This window comes from Trachurus japonicus, chromosome 9 (genome assembly GCF_045865225.1).
Source record: "Trachurus japonicus isolate A0001 chromosome 9, Traja_1.0".
Taxonomy (NCBI): Eukaryota; Metazoa; Chordata; class Actinopteri; order Carangiformes; family Carangidae; genus Trachurus; species Trachurus japonicus.
Window position 1 is genome coordinate 25,570,605 of NC_140915.1, and position 25,314 is coordinate 25,595,918.

Sequence of the window (25,314 nt, forward strand, 5' to 3'; positions counted from 1 at the left end):
TGAACGGATAAATCTCAGCTGTGAGACAGTGCGATGCTTTATTAGACAGAACCACACCTCCTCCGTGAAGCCTCTCTCTGTAGCTCCCCCCACAGACCCATTCCTCATCACTGACTCATAAAAAAGAAACGCATTTGACATTAACAGTCACCACATAACACAGGCAATAAGGTGAGCTTCAGGCTGCAGAAGTGCAGCACAATTATTATTCTGATGGCACAGAGCAACACAGGAGGTAAACTGATGTAGATAATTAAAATGTGAAACCTCTTCTGTATACACAAAACAGTCTGAAGGTCTGATAAATCTGATCTACAGTCTGGCTTTATCCTCAAATGCCCCAACATCTGTATGCGAGTCCAGTTAAGCTTCAACAACATTACATCCCTGCTCTTTCAGTCATACCAGTGGCATTAGCAATTTGTATTAGAGAGGACATACTACTTTATAAGGAAGCCAAGTGGTGTGGCACATTGTAAGTGGTATTTGGTGTATCCTCTAGTGCGTGTGCTTTTTCAAACTGCTGTTTTTGTACCTAGGAGACACAGATGAAACAACCAGAGAACACGGTCAAGAGGTTTAAGTGACTGAGCAGATAAAAATAACATCTCTTTGGCAAAAACAAGCAAAGCACTTTTGCGTGGACATGAACATAATACTGGACAATGTTCTGTTACTAAAGATGACCACTTCGCTCAGGCAGCCTCTGTATTCATCCATCTGTATGTGTATAGTACCGAAGGCTGAAACATTTCAGACGGCAGCTCTTAGCTCGATGCTAGCATCAACAGCAAATCTCAAGAGTTGTTATCAGGCATTGAACCTGTGATCAGCTTTCCTGCTATGTCCCCTTCCCCATTTTAAGAAGGTACTACTAAGTCGTAAGCCTATTAGATCTGTCCTTCAGCTTCCTGCTGATAATTTGTGGACCCTTCAACTTTACCCTGCAAGATACCACATGCAGGTGAGAGAGTGAGACCTAAAGCCTGGAGATGAATTCTGATTCATAGATTGTGCTTCAATAAATATGTAACATTCTCCCAAATCAAGAGGAGAACAAATGGTGTTGAAATCCAACAGGCCAGTTATATAAAAAGCAACAAGGCATAAACATGAGCGTTCAAAGAAAAGTGCAAGACAGTGTTTAGCACATAACATTTTGGATATTCCTGACTGCTTGAATGATCCTTCCTTGTACATTATCAGTCGAAAAGTGATATATAGCAAAAAACGATTCGGCACCCACCAGTGCCTTTACTTGGAAACTTTGTACTCCAGCAAGAGTTTGTCTGCACAAAACAGACAGAACAAGTCACTATCACTGTCATGGCCACAGAAGGGCGACATAGTTTTGAATCAGTCTCGAGCACGAGTCAATATTAACGGATAATGTGCAGGTATCTGAGGTCGGGGTACAGGAGGTTGGATAGCAGAGCCAGAAGTCGGGGAGCGTCTTTGAGACAGTGTCCTGGGTATCGGATGAACTGGATGGCCTTGTTCACAGAGTCCTCTAACTCGGCGTACTGCTTATTGCTGGGCATGGCCTCCAGCATCCCCACTGTCTGCATTCACAGAAAAAAACAGAAACAGAGGTTATTTTAAGAAGAAAATTGTAGAGTATAAAATGAAAACACTGTATTTACACTTGTTGTTACATACTTGCTGTGCTTTCGCAGAGAGCTGCAAGTCACTGGTGGGTTGGAGTCGGACCTCAGTCTCTGATTGTACCTGGATTGACAGGAAAGCTGCCAGACTGCGCACCACCACCCTGAACCTACATGGACAGTAGATAGACATTAGCAGCTGGTTCATTAACAGTGGCAAATCAATATTACACTATAGGTGTTTTCATTTGAATGTAAATGCATGTAAGCAGCGTACCTATTAGAAACAGGAGACCTCCTCCCCAGGCCGATAGCTCCCAGCAGCCCAGAGTTCAGTCTTTCTTCCCCCAGCTGAAGCAGCCTGGTTTGCAACCTCAACAGACCCAAGATGACTCCTGACACTTCAGTCTGGCCCGCCTGTGGCTGCAGCTGCTCCGCTGACAGGTTCAATGCTTTGTGCCACCAAAGAAATAGCTTGGCTTCATCACCTGGACCACTGGACAGAAAAAACACACATCACAGCACATAAACTGGTTGACACAGCTTTAAAGGTTGATGTGTGAATTACATTTCTTTGGAGTTATTTGACTTGACACTGTCTAGTTAAACTGAGGGAGAGCAGGGGTTATTTTTTGAGACCAAGGTGACAAAGGCCTGTGCAACAGGGGAAGCACATCTTGATAACTGCACTGTCAGTATTTCCCCCCTTCCTGCACTCTTATGTTTTTGCATCTCTGTCACATTTAAATGTTTAAGATCATCAAACACATTTTAATATACGTGTGTCTACATTGAAACTAATGGATTTGTTCGTGCAAAAGACGCTGCATCTGAACGGCCCCCCATGCACACACACACCTTAGTGGCCAAAAACAACCAGGGGGCCAAAGAGCCAGACGATTTAAGGTTCCCTGAACAGGCTCTAGATTTAAGTTAACTGTGTATTGTGGAAAACATGTCTGACACCCAGGTTGTAGGGAACTAGACAGAGTGGTGCTTTGGTTAGCAACTATTTCAGTAGAAATGTACAAATCCATGTGAGATGATATAATGAAGGGGGCCAAACCTGGGGAAAACCTGATTGGTCCATGTGTTAATGAGAGCCAGGGTCCTTCTCTCATTGGCTGCTGTGTATTCGGTGTTGAGGCGCTGCAGGATGAAGGCGTAGAGCGTCAGGAAGCTGCCTCCTGATTGGCTCTCAGAGAGGAAGTCATCCACTGTCAGCTCAGGCACCTGCAGCGACGCCAACACCGGACCCCAACCCACAGACTCCTCCTCAGCTGAAGAGGGAGAATGAAAAACAAAGAGTTTGGGAGGAGAAACCTTGATATCACATTTAACTAACCCTAAGCTACACTTAATAGAGACATTAAACATACTACCGGTATATCAACTGAAAACATGTATGTGGAGAATACTGGCAGTACAGAAATAAACCCAAAGCCTTAAATATCTATATTATGTTAAACACCAGTAGTTTATATACAGTTTGCTAGCATGTGTCTGGGTACAGAGATCTCTGCCACAGGAAATTCTTTAAGCACTTTCCAATTACTGGAACACTGTATAAGCTGACATCTCTACAATCAAAACTAATCCTTAATTAAATAATGTGTGGGAGCTAAAAAAAAAAAAAAACCTAACAAAAAAACTGTGACTTTGCTTACAGTGATTGAAGTACGCTGTGATGCACGCCTCCATGATGCGTGTCATGTGCCGCACTGATGCGAGACATCTGGTACAAGCCGTGAGAAGAGGCAGAATAGGAAAGCCCCTCCCCTTCCTGTCCAGCCAGGTAATGACATGAGCAGCGAGGGCTTCGCCTGTTGAGACACCGACTCCGTTCAGCAAAGCCAGAGCGTCGCTGAAGAGGCCGCAGAACGCCATGTGCCTCTGCTCCAATCCCGTCTCTGCAGAGGAAAAGTGGAAAAGTGGATGAATGGTACGTATTGATGACGTGTGATGGGTGATAATGTTACTGAGGGTGAGGGTCTCTCACCTGGTGGGCTGAATGTGACGATGCTCTCCAGTAGCGTCTCCAGCTGAGCCTCCAGGCTGTTCAGGCTGATGCTGCCTCCTTGCTCCAGAGTCACCAGCGACTGCACGCACCAGCACACGTACGCTGCAGCCTTCAGCGTCTCCTCCTGACGGATGGACAGTACCCGAGATTAGAGGTTGTTTTTTCATGTGTGGGTTAATGCCGTGGAAAAACAGATGCATTAGTACATGTACAATAATCTTCCATTTACAGCATCTTATTATCACTTTGAGGGATATTCCATATTACTGTACTGTTTGGTGAAATCTGACACTTGTCACTTCTGCAAATAAATACCATACATTGATTCCATCTTATATTTACTAGTTTTGTGTTTTATGCTGAGTCTCATCTAATTTCCACATTTTTTGAGCATATTTTCATTAATAGTACATAAGACTGAAGTTGGCAAAGTTGAAGAAAACATATGGATGGATTTCAGAGTGATCCTGTAACTTGGAAGTGTATTGAATAGCTTTTGCCAAAGTCTGTCGACTTGGAACATTTAGAAATGCTTAAGCGTTACATTTATGTGATTTGGCTGACTCTGATACAGAGCTGGCAAAGGAAACTGAATTGTTTAAGTCTAAATTTAATGGTGATTACCGCAGATATATGAATATATTATACATTAGGGTTCCTGTGGATTTTCAGTGACAATTATATTGAATACCTACTTTTTTCCTATAGTTGGACTCCCATGAAATCTCAGGTGTATCTAGTGAATAAGCTTTTAATTTATTCACCTAACACTACATTCATCCTCTCAGTATTACATCACTAATGGTGAAGTTCTGTGGTGAAACTCAGGACTTGAAGACCTAGATAGGTGGACTTAAATGTGGAGGGCAGAATGGAGACTGAGACTAGGTGAACCTTCAGAGGTTTATGATGCATGTATAAGTCTGTGATTTGCAAAACAAACAGCACAGCGGTGTCTCACCCTGTGTGGCGCTTCATTAGGGCGGGGGTGGAGCCCAGCAGCGCTACGAAGTGACTTCAGCAGCAGCTGAGGAGCAGAATCAGTGCTGAGCAGCAAAGAGGGAGGGTAGTGGGTACCGACATATCCCAGAATGCCTTGGTATGAGGACAGGTCCAGTTGATGCCAGGGCAGAGAGGTGGACTGGACCAACAGACTGAGCAGAGGGGAGTCCTGCAGGTAGAGGAGGGGTGGAAATGAATGAGAGAGGGGAAGGAAGGAGGTCGGTTCCTCATGCGAAACTTAACAGTTTCAGACTCACCTGTTGACTCAGGAGCTGTTCCTCCTTCGCCAGAAAAACCAGCATGTACAGCAGATAGACCAACATGGTGTGTGACTCCTTCTGAGTACCCGCATCAGGTAAAGCTGGATATGCTGAAGATGCTGGAGGGGTCTGTAAGTGGTCACTCAGGACGCTGACCCAGTTAACTTCACATAACACTTCTCCCATAAACAGGAAGCAGCTCTTGGGACTTCCCCGCTCCACCTGTCAACACAGCAAGACAAGGAAACAAACAAAACCTAAATAACTACAGATACAAACTAATCAAACCTCTTGAGTCTCAACTGACTGTACTCTGAACTAATTAACCATTATATGATTGACTGCTACTTAATGCAAACTTTATCCCTTATTTGATAATGCAGTTCTTGAAAGTAATCAGAATAACTCTATATAAATCAGACGAGAAATATCTCAAATAAGAAACACAGGATATGAGATGTATTTTACTGTTGCTGAAAGAGAAACTTGCAAATGCATAAATGGTTCCAGATACAGTGGATAAGTGGCAAAAAGTGTTTAAGGGGTCAAAAAAGAAACCTTATACAAAATACAAAACTGATGATATTTCATTTGCATAATAAAAATCGCATCTACATGTTTTACCATTCACAGAAAATAATTTACAACTACTATAAAAGTCTTTATGATTTGACTTTTATTTTATAACACAATTTTTTTTAAATGTGTGTCACAGTTTCTGTAGAACCATGTCGGCTGGACAGTCAGGAGCTTGTTTCCAGGAACAGGGTGTTGAGACTGTAATTATGTGAAGTGAGGCTAATAATAGGACCTGAGGCCGAGGACCAGGGTCTCAAGTTAACAAGCTCCGCTGTGTCATGTACGGCTGGACCGGAGGGAGGGGGGGCAGGGGGCAGGGGGCAGGGGTCAGGAGTCGGGGGGGTAGAGTGACTTACATTGAAAAGCTGCTGCATGAGCTGCGTGTCGGGGTGCAGGTGTCTCCAGGGCAGGCTGCGCAGGTGTGTGTGGTACAGGTAGAGGAGGTACTCGGGCGTACGAGGTGAGGTGCAGCTCTCACAGTACTGCATCATACACAACCACAGAGCCCCTCTCTGGCCTGGGAGCAGTCGATCTGCAACGCACATGTTAGAAATAACTTCCACAGTGCAGGCAATGAACAACTCAAACACTCACTCATAGTAAACACAGCACAGCTGAGGACGCACCTCTGAATTTGTGATGCAGCATGTCGGTGAGTTGAGCGTAGAGTCCGACAAGAGATGCTGCCGCGTTTGCATCCGTCTCCAGCCACGGGTAACACTTGAGGTTACTGAGAAAAAGAGACATTGATTCTGACCTACTGTTTTTTTCACTTTGTGTCAAGCAGGAGATTCACGCTTTAACCCTCTGGCTAACTGAGATTTTGGCATAGCTGATGTATAAGTCACTCTCAAAAGTAAACATCTTATCCACTCCTTCCTCTCTGAGCAGTGTCATGTTTGAGTAAGGTATTATTTGTGAGAGATAAATGAATCTCTCACTGCCAGGTCAGTTATGTAATACAACTTCTACAACACCATAAGGAAAACATCTGGAAAAGAAAATCTATTTTGCGGACTATGACTATTTTGTATCTGCTACATTCTCTAGAGTCTCTTTTAACTCACATCTGTTTCACACCTGCTGCACTGACAACACAACAGCGCTCCAGTGTCTAAAGTGTTTGAGAGCAGTGGATGTGCAGTGCTTACCCTCCATCATCAGTGTCCACAGGAAAGATCCAAGGCTTAAATAACTTTGCTGTCTTACTGTGCAGGTCCTGCAGAGCTGTGAGAGCACAAGAGACATTTCTCCTTCAAAACCACAGGCAACATAAAAAGGTAATATGCGTATGTCTTGATGCCATCAGACACCTGGTGGTTACCTTTCATTATTTTGCTGCTGCCCACTGACTCCCTGGCACAGCTGCTGAGCTGCACACTGATCAGACAACTGATCAAATGGTCCCAGAAGGAAACAACCTCGCTGATGTAGGGAGTCCAGGCAGAGTAGAGGCCGAAGCTGCGGAGGTCTGGCTTACTGACCCGACTCCGCAGGAAGTAATCGCTCAACCAATCGACCGTCTCATCCACCTGTTAGCAACCAAGGAAACAACACAGGATCAGTGGATTAATGGTTCATTAAAATTTAAATATTAGCTTTTAGCCACGAAGAGGGTCTGAATCTAATACCGACAACATTAACATGAGTGACCTGCTGAGGTGAAAGGCTGACAGGGGATCTGTAGGAGGAGGACTGGGGCCCAGCGGCTCGACCCGGGGTGTCAGTGGTAGTCAGGGCTTGTTCAGCTTTGCCCTTGATGCTGCGTGAAGGAGGTAAACAGCCCAGCACTCGCAAAGTCACCTTCCAGCACTCTGGACTCAGTAACTGGTTTGATGAACCTGGTGAGGATAAAAAAAAAGCCTTAGTTTGGTGAACAAATACACTGCTGCATATTCCTAATATAAAACACAGTATTTGCTTTTAAACTGGCTTGGCATCTGTGGCTCTATTTGGTACCAACTCCTCTCACAGCGCTACATCAAAGACACCCAAACAGTGTCCTGATAAAACACCCTGTAGACTCAGATGTGATTCTGTAGGTTGAAGAAATGACTCAGCTTTAATGGCATTCATTAATTCATTTAATCTTTTGTTGGTGGGAAGATGAGTGGGAGGTAGTCTTTCAGGGCAATGAATGTGCTTTCATTGAGTCACTTGAATGAGGATGAAGTAGACTTTTCAAAGCAGGCTCGGCTCTTAAGTGCACTTACAGGTAAAGTGTAACGCAACAGACAATGAAAAGATGCTGTTCAATGTGACAAGGCCATTCTCAATTGATTCAGTACTTGTGTGAATGTCTGATGTGGTCTACCCTTTCATTATGTGATGTCCTCTCAACTGTTGTGCAAGTGAGATTCAAAAAATTAATATTTGATGATTTTATTGAGTAAATAATGATTCACTTTGTGGCTCTCTGAGTTAATAATTATTTAGATCATTAAATTCAGTTGAATAGTCTGTACACACACACACACACACACACACACACAAACTTACTGGTCATAAGCAGACGCAGGCAGTCACTGTAGTGGTCAGGGAAATGGTGCCGTAAAATCCACGTCCAGTGTTTGGTGAACAAGTGAAAAGGCGTGAGAAGTTCAGGCTCTGGGTCTCGGCCACAGACACACAGAGCTCCGTGGACCAACTCCAGCAAACGCGTTCTCTCCGAAAACACAGGATGGGTTTCATTCAGCCACTGGGACAAGTCAAACTGCAGGGAGGAAGACGCAGAGCTGTGACTGGACTGTGGCGGATTCGCTCTGTTGTCTACTACTTCTTCAATGTGTCGCGTTTCTGGACTAACCTTAGTGAGCAGCATGAAGACGACGTCAGCACTGTCGAGGTGGAGGGAAGTCACTACGTCCTGGTAGAGGAAGACGAGCTCGCTGGGCGCCGCGTTAGGGGTGAAGAACGGAGAGATGAGAGGGCAAAGACGCCGCTGCTCCAGGATGGTCTTCAGGACACGGCCGCACTCCTCTGGGTTGTTGAGGATAAACACCTGAAGACAAATACAACTTCATCTGTAAAAAATGTACTGTGCTTTTTTTTTTAGTTTATTTAAAGAACAGTGTGCAATGACATTAAGAAATGAGGCGATGGTTGCGCCAGATTTAGCTTGCTGCTAATTTCCATCTGCAGTCCCAACATGTAACATACAACAGACACAGACCACGATCTAAAATCCAGAAGAAAACCTGATACATAAAACGACATGAATAAACAGTGGACAGCACAGAGGCAATTACAGACTCACCACTTCCACATTTAAAATGACCAAGTCAAGTACAATGCATTTGAAAAAGGTGTACAAAGTCATTTACAAATACAAAATACAGTGAAACATTTTAAAGTGCCCAGGTTTCCTATACAAAGATCCTAAAATATTTCCTTACATTTAATTTAATGCATTTAAAGATACTGAGATACATTAAAAAACAACAACTAACTTACGTAAATAAATAACCAGTTCAGTCTAGAGTCAGGAGTCAGGAGTTTCCACAAAACTGAAGTAATTCAAATACTCAACACTCTTGTTATGAAACCTCAATGACAGAGGCTCCATCAACAGTATGGTACAGAAACCATCTTGCCCATGGATACTTAAAGGGATAGTTCAACATTTTGGCAAATTGGGCCATTGCCCATAATCCCTATAGTCATAGCAGTAGGTTTGTTACCTTTAATTGTCAGTGCAAGCTATTTTTAGAACGGCAGAGAAGAGCCGCGAGCTGCTCAGAGCCGCGAGCTGCTCAGAGCTACGCTACGGAGGCTAATAGGATTTCTTGGTTTCCCTATGCAGGTCACAACTTGTCCACGACAGCGTTTTGGAGTTGTTGGATTGTTTATTTGATGAGTTTGATGAGGGAAACCAAGAAATCCCATTAGCCTCCGTAGCGTAGCTCTGAGCAGCTCGCGGCTCCGCTCCGCCGTTCTAAAAATAGCTTGCCCCGACAATTAAAGGTAACAACCTCCTGCTATGACTATAGGGATTATGGGCAATGGGCCAATTTGCCAAAATGTTGAACTATCCCTTTAAATGTTTTATGGTTCAAGCTGAGACAGTTTAACTTTGGGTTTTCTAAAGGAAAAATCATACAAAGGGTAAAATATATCTGGACACACACCTGTCCCAGTATCTCCACACATGAGGACAGGTACTGGCGTGTCGGGGGATGTCGCAGTGTGTCCTCACACACAAAGGAGACGATCTGGTAAAAGGCCGACACACCAACGTGCTGCACTGCAGAAGACTTCTGTGCCTTGTACATATTCACCAGAGCCCTGGACACATAAACAAACTCCACTCATGAGTAAAAACAAACCAGTTTGTTATGTTATTATGATGGATGAAGAACAGAACTTGTTTATACTGACGTGATGAAGTTCTCAGTGTGGACGGCCGCCTGCGCCAGGTCTTGGGGTGGAGGAGCCATGGCGTCCGTTTGGAGTTTCTTGATGTCTCTGCGCAGTGAGGTTATCTGAGTCTGCACTGCCTCCTGTCTCTGGACACGCTCACACTACAAGATCACACACACACATAAATTAATAAATCACAGAAAAAGACTTCACCTGTTTTACAATGTGATGTATACAGATTTAGTGGTCATACTGTGACACTGATGTTTGCTGGTCCTTGACACGGCTGTCCTCCCTTTCCTTTACACTCCAGGGCCATGGTGACTTGCTCCGGTCGGTTCTTATACAACAGGGGAAGGCTCTCCAGCAGCTCCTGCTCCATCGCCACCTGCTGGGCTTCACGTGCCACTGCAATTCTGACACCGAGACAAAGTGCTATCAGAATCAGTCTGCAGCTCTGCACATCTTTTAACGTGTGTAATTGTCCACGTACAAACAAGTGAATGTGTTTCTGTGTATCTGTACGTACCTGGCCTGGTCTTGCAGAATGCTAAGGTCCTGTTGCAGCAGTTCAACAGCAGCTTTAGAGTCGGTGAGGCAGGCGGCAGGAACCTCGGCCACCGGGACCTTCAGCTGCTGCCGCTCAGGAGCTGGACGTGGAACTGGATGTTTCTGCAGGTTGGACATGATACGCTCCCTGGCTGCACACAGAGGACAACATCAAACTATAGAAAAACTAACCAAAAGGTCCAAGTCTTAATGCAAAGGGAATTAAATGATAGGGAGGAAAATCACTTGACTATTTTGGTCGGTGAAGCATCATTAATGCTCCTAGCAACAGCATATACTGTATGTACAGTTTAAATTTATGATTCACCATTGTATACATGCTGAAGTTAACCTTTATGTAATAGCTTTGATTCAATTCATAACTCTGTACCATTGTTGAGGCTGGTGTAGTCGGTGAAACCAGGGTTTTGGGTCTGCAGGAAGGTTGGCTCACTCTGCACCTTCTCCCACAGAGACAAAACCTCACTCTCATCATACTGGAGACGCTCCTGGTCCAAGAACTCCAGCCACAGTTCCTGCAGCATAACACAACAACATAAATTAATATGTAAGAGGGACTTGACGAATATTTGTAAATATAAAACTCACAGAAAAAGCAAATGCCAAGGCACACCCACCTGATGCCGCTGCATGACCTGTGCAAGTCTGTGTGGTTCATATTCTGGGGGAAGAGAGGGAAGGTACACTTCCTGCTTCTGTAATGTCTCGTCATCCAACCACAAGGCAAACACACCAAACAACCTGTGAACAACCAATCAGCTTTGAGAGTCAGCAAGCATGCTACGGCTATGACACGGTGCCATCTGCGGAACAAGAGTTTCGGTGACCTACCTGACCATCTCTGTGTGCAGCTGAGGAGACGTGAGGTAAGATGGACGTGGATTGTCGGCAGGTTCGTTGCCCTGGCTGTCTGATGACGGCGTGTTCGGTGGCGGCACCCTGAGGGCCTGGCTGGCGGCGTGATGGAAGTCCGACACTTCTTGTATTCTCTGTCTCAGATCTTTGAGCAAAGTGGCCTGAGACGAACCCTGGAAGAACCTCCGCCCGATACATCCACCTGCAGCCAGCCTGGTGGACGACACAACACAAACACACACGGTATTTGCACATGGAGTCCGTCTATTTCCTGGTTTCTCTGCCTAGGGACAGTAATGTCAAAACTTTTTCAAGACCATTTCAATATTTTTTAATACCTCACCACCGCTTCAAACTGTAACCATTTACATCAGTGACACTTTTAACGTAACAGTTTTAGTTTTTGTGATAAAGACTATAGACCACTATGATACAACAGAATTCCAAATAGGCAAAAAGGCAAAGTTTATCAAAAAAAACATTGCTCCACTCTCAAAAAAACAAAAACAAAAATCTTCTTTTCTTTTTCATGAACCGGTTCATCTTTGTTTTTTAATAAAACTAATAAATTCACACACTTCCACAATGTTTTTTAGGACTCAAACTCTTGGACAGCTAATTCAGAAAAAATACCTTTAAAATTTAAGACTTTATAAAGTTGTGAAAAGACTTTTTAATACTTTTTAAGGTTCTTAATTTTCCCAAAATTGATTTATCACCTTTTAATACTTTTCAAGACCCTGCGGATTCCCTGAATGTGTTTGTGTGTGTGTGTGTAACGTACCCATACTCAGGCCCAGGCTGTCTGAGGTAGAGCTGTAGGAACTTTTGCCAGACCAGAGGAAGGAGTGGATGGTCAGGGGGCGTGGCCAAGGCCTGACATGCCCAGCGATACACCTGCAGCCGCTGTAGCGATGGAGCTACTGGCAACTTCAGCCTCTGGTGCACCTTCTGGCTCAGATACAGGCACACTGTTAACATGAGCTCACATACAACAACACTAGACTAAACTACCACACTCACTCACTACAGTGTTACTGCTCTTCGGCTTTGTAAGCACTCTGTAACTGCAGTGTATGGTCGGATGATGTGAGGTGCAGTTCATGAAGGCGTGTAACGGTTTGCCCTGCACTTACTGTGAAAAGTCATACTGATGCTTTTTTTTTTTGATAACAATAATCAACAATTTGTCAGTATACCTTTAAGGCCTGTTCAGGGGAGATGGTTGGCTCTGCCAGGAGCTCATGTTCAACACAGCGTCTCAGCTGAGAGTCTTCCTCGAACACACCCTCCATATTCAGCACCAGCCAGGCGAACCAAACCTACAGACACAGACAACACCAGGTCTGAGAACCGCTTCTTCTGATATGAGCCTTAGTACTTAGCGCACACTGTCGGTGCTCTGGGGAGCTTTACCTCAGCACTCAGGGATTGGCCCTCAATGAAGGAGGGTGTGCAATTTCCAGCAATCCATCCAACCAGAGAGGAGAGCAGACCCCGATCTCCATGGTAACCCAAGGCATTCTGCATGAGGTATGGAAAAAATTGAAAACATTATTTAGCAACACTGTGGCTGTTCCTTTTTTATGTGATGCACTGGTTTCCTCAGGGTGTCGTGAAGGAAAACTGTGGCTGGTGAATCAAGGATCCCATCTTAATTCAAGCTTAAAGGATAATTGATGAAAGCAGACCTGTTTCATAAATGTACATGAATAAAATGCTGCTTCCACAGCACTAAGACTTGTACTAAATCCAAAGTTTCCTCTTTCTATAAAGTGCCGCCCATTAAATGTTAATGTAATATTTACCTTTATAATGATACTGAAGGCAATTTACATTTCTAAAATCAGACATCTGGATCTCTGAAACCCACAAGAGCCACTAAATTATGCAAACCCCTTAAAAGCACTGAGTTAACACCTTATGCTGTTGGTAGAGGAGTTTCTGCACACATTCCTCCTGGTTGTGTGTGAATGCAGCACAGCAGATCTGATCCATGAGGAATAAGACGGTTTTGTCTCTGTACCACAGGTTCTGCTGAGTCAGAATTCCCACCCAAAACTCGAGCACTGCTGCGGCCCCGACACGACCGGCCTGTGAACTCTCCACCACGTGACTCTGGAAGAAAAAAACAAACACATTCACACACAGCATCTTTTATTTGGAGAAGGAAATCATTTTAAAGGATAGTATTGATTTATATTAGCCCTAACTTCATCGATATTTTGTGTTTTATTTTACTTGGAAAAGTATTTATTTGAGAAAATGTATATATCATGTTAGTAGTTTATTTCATGCATAAACCATTGGTATTTTTCAGTTTTCTTTTGACCACTTTCTAATATTACTGGCTTTCATTACCTTCTTTTTTAAAGTAAATTAAGATTTAGCAGTTTGTTCTAATATTTCTTCCAAACCCTATAAAATCTTATAGTTATGCTCAATCATTCCTCTAAACTATGGAGCTAGAACAGTCTCATAATGAATAAATGCACACTGAAATGAATAAATGCACAAAAGAAAATTCACAAATGTATTTGGGGATTTAAATACATTTTCAATGCACACACAAATATGTTTCATTCCAATTATAAAATTCATAAACATATTTCCCATGCACACACTCGCTCCGCTTGAGAGGCAGGCACTTTATTCATTATGAGACTGTTCTAGCTCCATACTAAACATTATAGATATTAAACATTTTCTGCGATGGCTGAAGACCTGAAATATATCAATATAATAAAAGCTCTTTGTGACAAACCTGAATGACACTGTTGAGCAGTCTAACATTGTCTCCATAGGTGGTTCCTGTGAGGAGCGGTGCTACGCGGTGAGTGACCTGCTGTGTCACACCTTGAGGACACACGCTGTCGTACTGCAAGAACAGCTGGATGCAACTTACAAACCTGCCATTAATAGAAGGATGACAACAGAGAAAACAATAAATGCAAGTGCTTCTCCTCCACTCTCTGATAAGCAGCGTGTCATGGATGTGCATGTCTTACTGAGCGTTGTTGAGCAGGTAGAAGCTCAGAGGGTAGGTTGGGGGCAGGATGTTGTCCAGCAGATGCACGGCAGCTTTCAGGTGGCGAGACTGAATCAGACACTTCAACATCCCAACGCCATCGGTGCAGAAGTGTTCCAGGCTAGAAAAACACACAGGGGATTAACTTAATTCAACATCAGCAGGCACATCATCCAGGAATATTTATTTAGATGTGTCGGCACAAACCTGTGTCCCACTGTTGTCATGGAAATGGACAGATAGCATCCGATTGGGATGCCGGCTTTTACAGCCCTGAGCACTGAGTGCATGCTCGGGGTGTGTGTGAGTTCTGGGGGTGGGTTGGAGGCCAGAGCAGGGACAGACCAGGCTCCTTTAGGGCTCTGAGCGTTGCCATGGAGCTTCAGCCTTAGCAACAGTTGCCATGCCCATTGACTAAAGGATGCTTCAGGAGAAACGCCCAAGCGAAGGACACTGGCGAGGTAAGACACCTGAGGAGAAGAAACAAGAAACAGAAAGAAAGTTGTTTTGTTGAATGCAGCTGAAGCGGGTCAGACTTGATGTGTGCAGATAACGGGCGGAAACGCCACCTGTTTGATTCCCTCCGATATGAGGCCGCTGTACGGTTTGTCAGTAAGGTACTTCTGATAGGCTTCAACTACCAGCAGAGCCACTTCACTGTGGAGGGATGAAGACAGGGCCAAGGAGCCATCCTGCCAGGAGAGGAAATAAACATTTCAGTCATTTAAAGGGATAATTCACCAATTTTCTACTCACCCTCTTGCCAAGGAAGGGTTCGGAGAACTTTCGGAGTTATCAAAACGCTTTTGGAGTTCCTGGGGAGGTCCGGCTGGCAACAGAGTTTCACATAATGGTGGCGGAATGAATTGTCCAAAACACACACTATGAAACATCAAAATACCTGGGGCGGTGCGTGGCGCAGTGGGTAGAGCGGCCGCCCCATGTAGAGGCTACAGTCCTCGCCGCAGGCGTCCCCGGTTCGAATCCCGCGTCGGGCAGACCTTTCCTGCGTGTCATTCCCCCTCTCTCTGCCTCCCCATTTCCTGTCTATCTCTACTGTCATCACTATCAAATAAAGGCAAAAAGCCGAAAAAATATACTTACCTAATATAATACCTCCATACTGCTCGTCCGTACTGACCCAAGTGTCCTGAAGTCGTGACACGAAAAAGTTGTTTGGGAAAAAATAATTTGATCTCTGTTTTTAGCCTTGTTGTAGTAGTAGCTCCCAGTGGCTCTGTTGATGTTTGTGCGCAAGCGCGAGATTTTCTGCGAGATGTTCCTTCGTTGTTGTAAACCATGGGAAGTATGATGTAAACATGGAAGAACCCTAACCCATGTTTACATCATACATCCAATGGTTTACAACGACGATTCAAAACTGAGCTCTATCCGCCGCCATTATACGAAAATCCATTGCCAGCCGGACCCCCCCTGGAACTCCAAAAGTGTTTTGATGATAACTCTGAAAGTTCTCCAAACCGTTCCTTGGCATGACGGTGAGAAGACAATTGGTGAATTATCGATTTTGGGTGAAGTATCCCTTTAACAACAACAAATTCACAAATGTGCAGTTGACATTCATTTTAATGCAACTACTACTACCTGTGTGTAACCCCAGTTCAAACCCTCCAGGATGACGCAGGCCAGCCGGTTCTCCACAGCAGACAGAGGATGCTGGAGCAGCCAGGCCCCGATCACACAGATTTCCTCGGGCCGCGGCTGCCACAGACTCAGAGGAAGCTCTTTACACAAGTATAGAGCCACCTAACACACACAGAAAACACACAAACACAAAATCTTGTGAGTTTGACTTCTGCCAAATTACATATTTTATTCAGAAGGCAGGACTTCTTGCATTGAAACCACAATAGTGTTATAGAAAAGCAAAACCAACCATTCCAACGGTCTGTATGGTTTCCCTCAGTCTCTCCAGGAGCACAGATACAACATGGGGATGGGCTGTTGCTATGGCAGCCAGCAACTCCCTCCCAACCTTAGAGTATATTTCTCTGGTGGACATACTCACATACGACACCTGAAGCAAAGCAAGAAGAGAAATGTCAAAGAACATGGTATGGACCAAATGATGCTGCACAATGAACCCTGGGTAAAAACAATACAAGTTTCTATGTTATCTATTGTGCTCATACCTGGTAAATCAGCAGAGTTATAGTTGTGATGAAGCTGGGATCAGAGTGATGAGTCGGCGTGGCCATGTGTGCGAGTGCAGTGAGGAGGGAGATGCCATCAGAGCTGTTCACCTCGCACAGCCATTGCTCAAATCTCACTTGGTGCTCTGGGTCTGTGGGAGAGATCGTCGTAAAATATTAAACAACTTTGTCTCGTAACGTTCCGTTATTATCTCATAGCGTGGTGAATGTGCAGGTCACAACTTGTCCACCAGAGCATTTTGGAGTTGTTGGATTGTGTATTTGATGAGTTTGATGAGGGAAACCAAGGAATCCCATTAGCCTCCGTAGCGTAGCTCTGAGCAGCTCGCGGCTCTGCTCCACCGTTCTAAAGAATAGCTTGCACCGACAATTAAAGGTAACGAACCTACTGCTATGACTATAGGGATTATGGCAATGGGCCAATCTGCCAAAATGTTGAACTATCCCTTTAAGGTTAAGTGTATACTTGCACAGGTGTAATTCATACTGGTACCTCTGAGTGCTTGAATGCAGGAATGTGTGTCACTACCAGCGTTGAGCGTCTCCAGTCCTGCTGTCTCTGCGCTCTGCATAACATAAAGGACCCTCCACAGCATGGAGCTCGACAGAGTCCCATATGGCATCTCAGACATGAACAACCAAATACCCAGCCTGTGAGAGGGGGCCACAGGGAATGAACAGGTAAACCTATGAAGTTAATTATTTCCAGTTGAGATAGAAACGTGTGGCCAGTCACTCACCTTTTGTTTCTGAGTACATGTAAAACAGCTCTGAGGAAGAGGTGATCGTATTCCAGCTGTAGCTTGTCCAAAGACAGAGAGTGTAAGAGAGAGCTGGATCCATCAGCACCAGTCACACTCACATACTGGGCCCAGTGATCACTGACATAACACACTGTCATCCTGAGGGAAAGAAGAGACAGACAGACAGACAGACAGACAGACAGACAGACAGACAGACAGACAGACAGACAGACAGACAGACAGACATCGTCGATATTTAACATTGTGCACATTCTGATCTTAATTGTGCTGTAATTGGGCAAAAAGAAAGTATAAACTTATATTTTTTTTGCTTTTATAATTCTCACACTGACCGTATGATGTGTCCTATTCGTTTGACTAGCTGTCTGTATCGTGCTCTGTTGTAGGTTTGTAGGCCAAGAGCAAGAATTTCGATGAGGGACGAAGCAAAGGCAAACACACGCATCATCTTCTGACTGGAGCAGGCCTGTGGCTCATACACACCTGGGAAACAAAGAGTGACCCGTCAGCTCATTCACTGAGTGATAGGAACCAACAGACAGAAGGAGGACAGACTCCCTCACCCTGCTTGCTCATCCCCAGCATGTGTGAGTAGAGCTGCTGAAAGGGGAACTGGGTCAGCAAGGAGATCAGGTCCTCCTCACAGAGCAGCAGCCAGCTGCTCTCTGGGTCTTCATCCTGAACACAGAGGTCAGCAGAGCAACGCAGCCACAGGGTAATGGATTAGAAAGAATCAGTCAAAGTTACTACTTAAACCTATTTCCTTAGAGCTATAAATATTATATAGTAAGAACCAACACTGAGATTTCTTTTGATTGTGAACATTTTCTGTGTTACAGTGACAGCAGACTATGAGCTCACTCGCATGCATTGCCTATTTAATATCTAATAAGCTGATCTATAAGCTGATTTTGGCGTCTTTTTCAGTAGCTTTAAAGAGGATCTAAGCAGGATTTTTTCCGTGGCTATGCTACATTTTTACCTCAATTAAAAAGCTCCAGAGTAATTGTGATAGTTAACTACATGACTTGTAACTTGTTACGAGTGAGAATGGAGACTCTCTGCCTTCCACCTGGCATCTCACGGCTGAAAACCAACTTTGCAACATCAGTGTAGTTGGCCGCCGCCCCGGTGTTCCAGCTCTCATCTCTGCACACCGTGACACAAACGCGCTCCAAAACCCGCAATCTTTTGTTTATGACAGTTAAGACTACACAAATATACACGCCGTAACACCGTATATATATGTTATATCATTATCCACCGCTCCATGAATTGATTTTTCGCCGGTTTTGTTAAAAAACAAATGCACATGGCCAGGCGGAGGGTTTCCAAAACAGAGAAAAAGCAACCAGACTTGCATAGTTCCTCTTTAAATGTCAGCAGATCAGAACGGAGGCCATAAGAAAGATTTAACAGGAAATAACATTGGGCCTCTTTCACCAATATCTTCTTAAGAACCTTCTTAGATTCTTTCTTAAGTTGTTCTTAAGAGGTTCCTTAAGAAAACCCTACGTCAGATTCATCAACGCGTTCGTAAGCCTCAGAATTGTTCGCAGCTGTGTTCCTACATTGATGAATGTCATCTCCTCGTAAGTTGAGGGCGTGTGCCAGGTGAGTCTAATTAACATAGGATTAGCATAGGTAACCGCCCCATCAATGCCCGTAAAAGGGCATGAGACTGCAGGGCCGTGTGCACACAGCACCCACAGGCACTGAGCAGAGAAGGTGAAGTGAGAAAGAAAGTTGAAATGCTCAAATGAAAATCTGGGAGGGAGCACCAGACTCCAAACATAAAAAGAACTAAAGTAGTGAAGTGGCGCTACTGTGGCAGGAATGAAACTAAGAAACAAACAAAAGGCTTATATTTAGTTTATATTTTTATATTTATATTTATATTTATATTTATATTTATATTTATATTTATATGTAGGCTATATTTAGTAGCCAGCAGTGGATGCAGCTCTTCGGGTTGTTATCAGAGAGACCACACTCTCACGTGTGCCATCATAAATATCATCATATTATCATATATTTAAAAAAATAAAATACAGTTGTGTGTAGTGTGAACACTTAAAAAAAAAAAACTGATATGAATTAAGTGTCTATAATGTTTTTTTTTAAGAAACTGCAATGATTTGTCAATTATTATTATTAATATATAATTATTAAAAACATCATAAAAGATAAGAAAATAATTCTTATTCAAATCATATAATATCATACAACTGCAGAACAAAAGAAAACACTATAATCGGTTATTTTTGCAGAAGTCTACTCCTGACTGTTCGTAGATTTTGTTCTTAGTTAAGAACAAATTCTGGATAAGAAAACATTCATGAATGCCACAATCTTTGTAAAAACTTCTTAAGTAGGACTTAAGAACAAATTTGTTCTTAAGAACGGTTCGTGAATGAGGCCCAATGTTCACACTATCACTATGGTTGGTTCCTTGCCTTGTCTTTTTTTACTAGCAGCTTTTATTTCCCTCTGTCTCTTGTATACATACGCCTGAAGTCTCCCTGCATTTTACCTTAACTCTTTGCACTCACCTCCTCTCCACCTTCATCGACTAGGGTCCAGTTTCCAGACTCAGGTCCAGAGGATGCAGAGCTCTGACTCTCACATGGCTTCATGTGTCCCAGGAACTCTGCACGGTGCCTGAGGCAAAAAAAAGAAGAAGCCACAAGTTTTAGAGATGTGAGGATGCTGCCCACTGAGTGGACCTGGACCCAAATCAGTGGGTAAGACAGAGTCATTGTTAAAGGGGGCACTTTACCTGGCAGGTGACATTAGGATGGCCAGAGCTTGCATAAAGTGCTGTATTCCATAGGTGTTTCCCCAAACTTGTATCTGAGGCAGACAAACCTCCAGTCAGCATCACAGCCAACATGGACAGTATGAAACAACCATAAAAAAGCAAAACAATAAAAGACTGTGTTTCTTAACGAACCTGGAGAAAGGGTGCAGACCACTTGCCAACCCCAGCAGGACAGCAGAGAAGATGGCAGAGCAGGTACAGGTGCTCTCCCGACCCTCCAACATGCAGCAGGACTGCCACCTGGAGAGTGGACCAGAGCCTTGTAAGGACACCCAGCAACAAAATACCACAACTACAGGAACATGCAAGTAATTAAAGTGGTTGGTGCATGTACCAGTCTCTCCAGCCAGTGATGGATGTCCGTCTGGAACTGAGTGTCATCGAGGACTCTGCGTGTGAAGCTGAACAGGACACTTATGGCCTCTTTGAGGGGCTGCAGAGAACAAGGCTGAGTTTGGCTGCCGGAACATTCTGGAAACAGAAACAGCACAAACCCAATGAGGTGAGTATAGGGATGTCACCATTACTTGTTTTCACAATTAATCGCAGTATTAAACGCTACACATTTAATTCATTGTGAAGATTCCTAAATACTGTTGCTCTCTGTCACACCAAAGTAAAGGTAAATGTACAGTAACTGGGTTAAATTACGTTAATGTCAATGTACCAAACGTAACATTGAACTGGTAGGAATTTAAATGTTAGCGTGTCATTTATAAGTAAAAAAAAAAGATTAAAATAAACTTAAACATTTGGTATAGATGACAATTAATGACATACTTCAACTTCCCCTTGGGGATTTGATCCTATATTAACATACTTAACATATTTTGTGTATATAATAAGTAATGTAATTATATTTTGGCTATATTTGATTTTACACATTCATAGTGTTTTGAAATTAATTAATGCATAATAATCGTTATACTGTGATTATTTCTCTGACAATAATCGTACCAAGAAAATCTCTAATTGTGACATCCCTGGTGGTGAATGCCCTTCACATCAGCAGGACAGTGTCTGGAGCAGCTTACCTTTAAGTAGATGATACAAGTATGATTCCACCTGTAGGCGTGACAGCAGTGCAGTGTACGCATGCAGCGCCACCTTCTGATGGAGCAGCTCACTGCGAGCTTCAAATAGTCTCTTCAGCTCAGCCAGCACACTCTCACTGAAATCTGCCTGCTGGAAGCGGTGGTACCCACACACCTTAGACTGGTCTGCACACACACCCTGGGGAAGAAAAACTTATATTAAAAGTGCTATAACAGCAGAGGATGATTAAAAGCCTATTTATTGAATATCTCCATCTTTATTGAGCCAAAAAAACACACCTGAAGAGTAAGCTGTTCATCTCTGAAGCTCCAGAGACGATTCTGTGTGCTCTTGCAGTCTGACGACTGTGTGTGTAGCTGCGTGTGCGACTGGGTCAGCTGTCTGCGGCAGCGCCAGTAATTTTGCAGTAATTCAGTCAGTTCGTGGTTCTCCTGCCGTGCCAGAGCACAAAACTGCGCTGCACACACTTCAACGCCTTCTAACCAGGCTCGCAAACCTCCGCCTGGCTCCCAGACACTCAGCTGCTCCAGGGAGAACGGCTGCAGAAGCAAAGACATGAGGTGAGCAGGATTATCTCCCACGCTGATGTGTGTGCATATGTAAGGATACGATGCATGGATCAATCAATATTGATACTGACTGATACTGATATAATGTTGGAGGTGAAATTATAATTTTAGAAAGAATATCAGTGATAATGTGGATACCAGGACCAAATCAGTGAAGACAACAGTTGTCGTCCACACCTGTGTAATAAATGCATATTAAAAACAGAAAACATGATTCAAACAACCATAACCAACATTTACAGGCTCACATGATAATAATATGTTTTATGTATAAAATGTCTGTTTCTGACCGAGTGAAAAGATTTTTTGCAATTATGCATCTATCTGCAGCAAACACATTATTTACCTTTAGCTGACTTTATAAACTAACTAGGGACGGGAGTTGGAAACTAGCATTAGCTATAATCTCTGTATGCAGAACATCAGTCACATTGACTTGTTTGTAACGAGTGAAAGTGTCACTATGTTAACCTGCATTGTCCCTATCAAATAAACTGAATTAAATTAAACGTAACTATGTCTTAAGTTGATGGTTGATGGTAAAGACACTGATGTGATGACTTTACAATAATATGTTGTTCGACTCTAAACAGCTATATATGTATTATAAACACTGTTATTAAAACAGTTCAGGTCACAAAACACAACAGTATGCAATATTCAACTTGTTGTTTTATCTTTGTGTATGAATGTACCTGACTCTCTGGATCGGTTTTGGGTAACTCTGGGTAGAGTTTGCTCCTGGACAGTTCAGCTCCAGACTCCAGAGGCTGCAGACTCGGAGGAGAAGATTCCTGCTCAGGAAGCGCCAACACTGCAGGTCCTTTAGCACTGTTTTTCACAGCCTGCTCATGGAGCTGTATCACAGGACCCTCCTCCAGTGTGGGGAGGGATGGGTAAAGTGCTGGGGCACTTGGGACATTTGGGATCTCAAACTGAGTGGAAACACAGGGCTGAGTCCATGATTGTATGTCTCTGTCCAACTCGGGGGTGAGCGGTGCGGCTATAAGCTCGGCCCCGCAAGCTGCCACTCTGTCATTCTCCTCCTCCTCCTCCTTTTGTGACTCTGTCAGATGCTCTGTGCCCTGTGATGTCTCTGCTGACTGAGCTGACTGTGAAGTCCTAGTTACTGCAGATGTGGACAAAGTCTGTGGCGAGGATATTCTCCGTTTCTCAGAGAGCAGATCTGACGCCTGTGCTGTGGTGTCAGGGGGCTGAACGACGACGTCCTGCTGCTCCTCCTCCGGCGCCTGACACGGCAGACTGAGGGGGATGTCAGTAAAGTCGGAGGTGGAGGCCTCATCACAAAGTGCTGAGGAAGCTGAGGCTCTTTTTTCTTCCACTGCCTGTTTCTGCTTCCTGGCCAGCTGAAAACATAAGGCAATGAATAGAAAATTATTAATACCGGTAATTCACTTTTTGATTAAACCTGCACTGTAGTGGTGTGAAAAACGGTGTTGTGTGTAACCGAAGAGCAAAGATCACAGTTAATGTGGCAAAAAATAGTTACTTGGGGCTGTTACAGTATGTGTACTTCCCATGTTTTTGCAAATCTTCCAGTTTGCTCTCAATTTTTTAAAGGTGTAAAGATGTGTAGGATTGGATAGTCAAATTAATCCATACCTGAGTGTGTGTGTGTGTGTGTGTGTGTGTGTGTGTGTGTGTGTGTGTGTGTGTGTGTGTGTGTGTGTGTGTGTGTGTGTGTGTAAATCTGATGTAAATAGGATCACTGTCCACTACCAAAACAATGCTTGTTGGAGTAGACCTCAAAAGAAAAGAGCACAGTAATTTGAAGAAAGGCTGTAAAGGACTTTTTGTTTAGGTCACCTGAGACTTTCCGCTGGTTTTTGCCTTGGTCTTCTTTGGTCTCACAGCCTCCATCTTTAGCGACAGCTCACCTCAGCTCTCCTCCCCACTCAGATCATGCTGGCACACAGCAGACTGAGGCTGGACACACAAACAAACAACCACCATTAGCTGGAAACGCGAGCGAGCGACTTGTTGTGATAAGCAGCTCGAGGCTGGCTGTGCTGTCAAGATAAACACTGTCATTAACCGTAAACAAAACACACTTGTATTGACCGTCGGAAGAAGTCGGAGGACAACAAGGCAGAAACTACCTCGTATCTTAGCTCAAACACATTATCCAAAGTATTTATTTCTGGAAAACGAAACCAGTCGCAGCTCCACAACAGAAGCAGCTTTGCCACGGCTAAGCTAAGCTAACGCCTGGCTATTAACGTGTTATTATGCTCTCTTCCTCCTTCCCAATCTATCCACCAGCTGTTCTGAGCTTCCCGTATTGTTGCTCACATTGTCAAAATAAGATTTCAACACATCGAGGCGGCGGGTGACAGGCGGCGGCGGCCCCGTCAGCTGGTCAGCTGTCATTTGTTTTGTTTCTTCCAGGAACTCCGCTAGCACAATCCGTGACCACGTGACTACTCCACCTCTCTACGGAAAGCCGGCGGAGCCAAAACGCACACCGCAATGTTTATAAACAAATGGTGAATAACGTATATACGTCATCAGCGATATTACTGGGTTGTTTTTTTAAATTAATTAATGTTTATTAGATCAGTTGTTAGCCATTATGGCCACTATTTTTGGTCTCTATGTTGTTTTGTGACCATTTTCTTATGGAAAAGGTCTGCAGGATATCTGACTGTTCATTTGAACTTGTTAGTAATTTGCTTCTTTTAATGGTTTGTCCTCATGGAAGAGTTCTACTAGTGAGTGAAATCTGGGCACTCAAAATTTAAAATAGCTAGTACAAATGACAGTAGCTACATTAGTCCTGAATATGTGAAAGGCAATGACCATCATGTAAACTAACACTTTCCTATTCTGTTGTTGTTCTCACACCATTGTGCCTGAATAAAATATGGCTGTGACTTTCAGGTCAATAAGAATGCAGTCATGAATTTAAAAAAACACTTAGGGTTACATAGTATAAATCATTAGCTAGCCTATGCAATTATTAATCTTAGTTGTGTTTGAGTTATCAGCAAAAGTTAGTCAGTTTTACATTTTCACAAATCACAGGTTCTATGATCAAGTAAGTCTGCAGTTGTATAATACTGACTTCATAAATAGATGGTGGTCCAGATGGATCCAGAAGAATACAATCACTCTTCCAGATGATAAGTGGTCAAACAGTTCATCAGGTCTCCCTGATGAATTAAAGAGCTAAACAGACACAACAACTTGTTCTGAAGGATGATTTTCTACTACCTAGAAACCATACTCTACAACTACTCTACAATTTCTAATAGCATTCATAAAGTATGAATGCAAAGGCAGGAAAAAACATAATGAAAAAAAAACATTTTTATTCACAAGTTTATATTACAACAATATGCTGAATGTTTCCCTTTAAATGCCCTTCACCAGAATTGCGCTAATGTTATCAAATGACTGTCACACAGGACAGACTCTGTCTCATAACATCTAGCCAACACTTCACCCAACACATCACACAGTCACTATCTATTGAGGAAAATGACATGCCAGATGACACGGTAGACAGAGTGAAAAACAGGGAGACAGGGAGGGAGGGAGGAAGGGACGGCAGGAAGAAGCTTTGAGTTTCTGGTATGTTGAACAACACACAGTAAAAAATAATATAAATCATTTTAAAATTCTAAGTATCA

General features: G+C 43.5%; 1 protein-coding gene across 2 annotated transcripts; it reads right to left on the bottom strand.

Annotated features, from left to right (window-relative positions):
• On the bottom strand, positions 1-24,111 carry epg5 (ectopic P-granules autophagy protein 5 homolog (C. elegans)). Of its 2 annotated transcripts, none has more exons than XM_085786962.1 (46): positions 23,975-24,111; positions 23,489-23,608; positions 22,357-23,028; positions 21,371-21,631; positions 21,071-21,269; positions 20,371-20,507; positions 20,169-20,276; positions 19,995-20,068; positions 19,768-19,876; positions 17,779-17,893; positions 17,548-17,698; positions 17,192-17,353; positions 16,945-17,102; positions 16,431-16,582; positions 16,175-16,315; positions 15,883-16,044; positions 14,847-14,969; positions 14,485-14,747; positions 14,258-14,398; positions 14,014-14,158; positions 13,170-13,367; positions 12,666-12,773; positions 12,449-12,571; positions 12,034-12,200; positions 11,226-11,462; positions 11,012-11,135; positions 10,765-10,909; positions 10,354-10,525; positions 10,078-10,240; positions 9,843-9,985; positions 9,593-9,749; positions 8,272-8,466; positions 7,965-8,178; positions 7,119-7,306; positions 6,790-6,997; positions 6,617-6,692; positions 6,092-6,195; positions 5,822-5,997; positions 4,884-5,108; positions 4,586-4,795; positions 3,604-3,748; positions 3,272-3,514; positions 2,671-2,884; positions 1,882-2,100; positions 1,660-1,774; positions 1-1,562 (listed from the first exon to the last, which is right to left on the bottom strand). In XM_085786962.1, the coding sequence occupies exons 2-46, from the start codon at positions 23,540-23,542 to the stop codon at positions 1,380-1,382; spliced, it is 7,779 nt and encodes a 2,592-aa protein (XP_085643088.1). In that variant the 5' UTR covers positions 23,543-23,608; positions 23,975-24,111; the 3' UTR covers positions 1-1,379. The 2 variants fall into 2 exon arrangements, with proteins under 2 accessions (XP_085643088.1, XP_085643090.1); XM_085786964.1 differs by lacking the exon at positions 23,975-24,111 and adding an exon at positions 23,734-23,752.
• Between the last annotated feature and the right edge of the window lie 1,203 nt (positions 24,112-25,314).

What these genes read in the sequence shown, in the direction of transcription:
- epg5 (XM_085786962.1), bottom strand. Translation starts at nt 23,542, where the DNA reads ATGGAGGCTGTGAGACCAAAGAAGACCAAGGCAAAAACCAGCGGAAAG. An exon ending in TACCTGCTCAACAACGCTCA is followed by an intron (nt 14,159 to 14,257) that starts GTAAGACATGCA and finishes TATTAATGGCAG; the next exon opens with GTTTGTAAGTTGCATCCAGC. An exon ending in CGTCACATTCAGCCCACCAG is followed by an intron (nt 3,515 to 3,603) that starts GTGAGAGACCCT and finishes TTTCCTCTGCAG; the next exon opens with AGACGGGATTGGAGCAGAGG.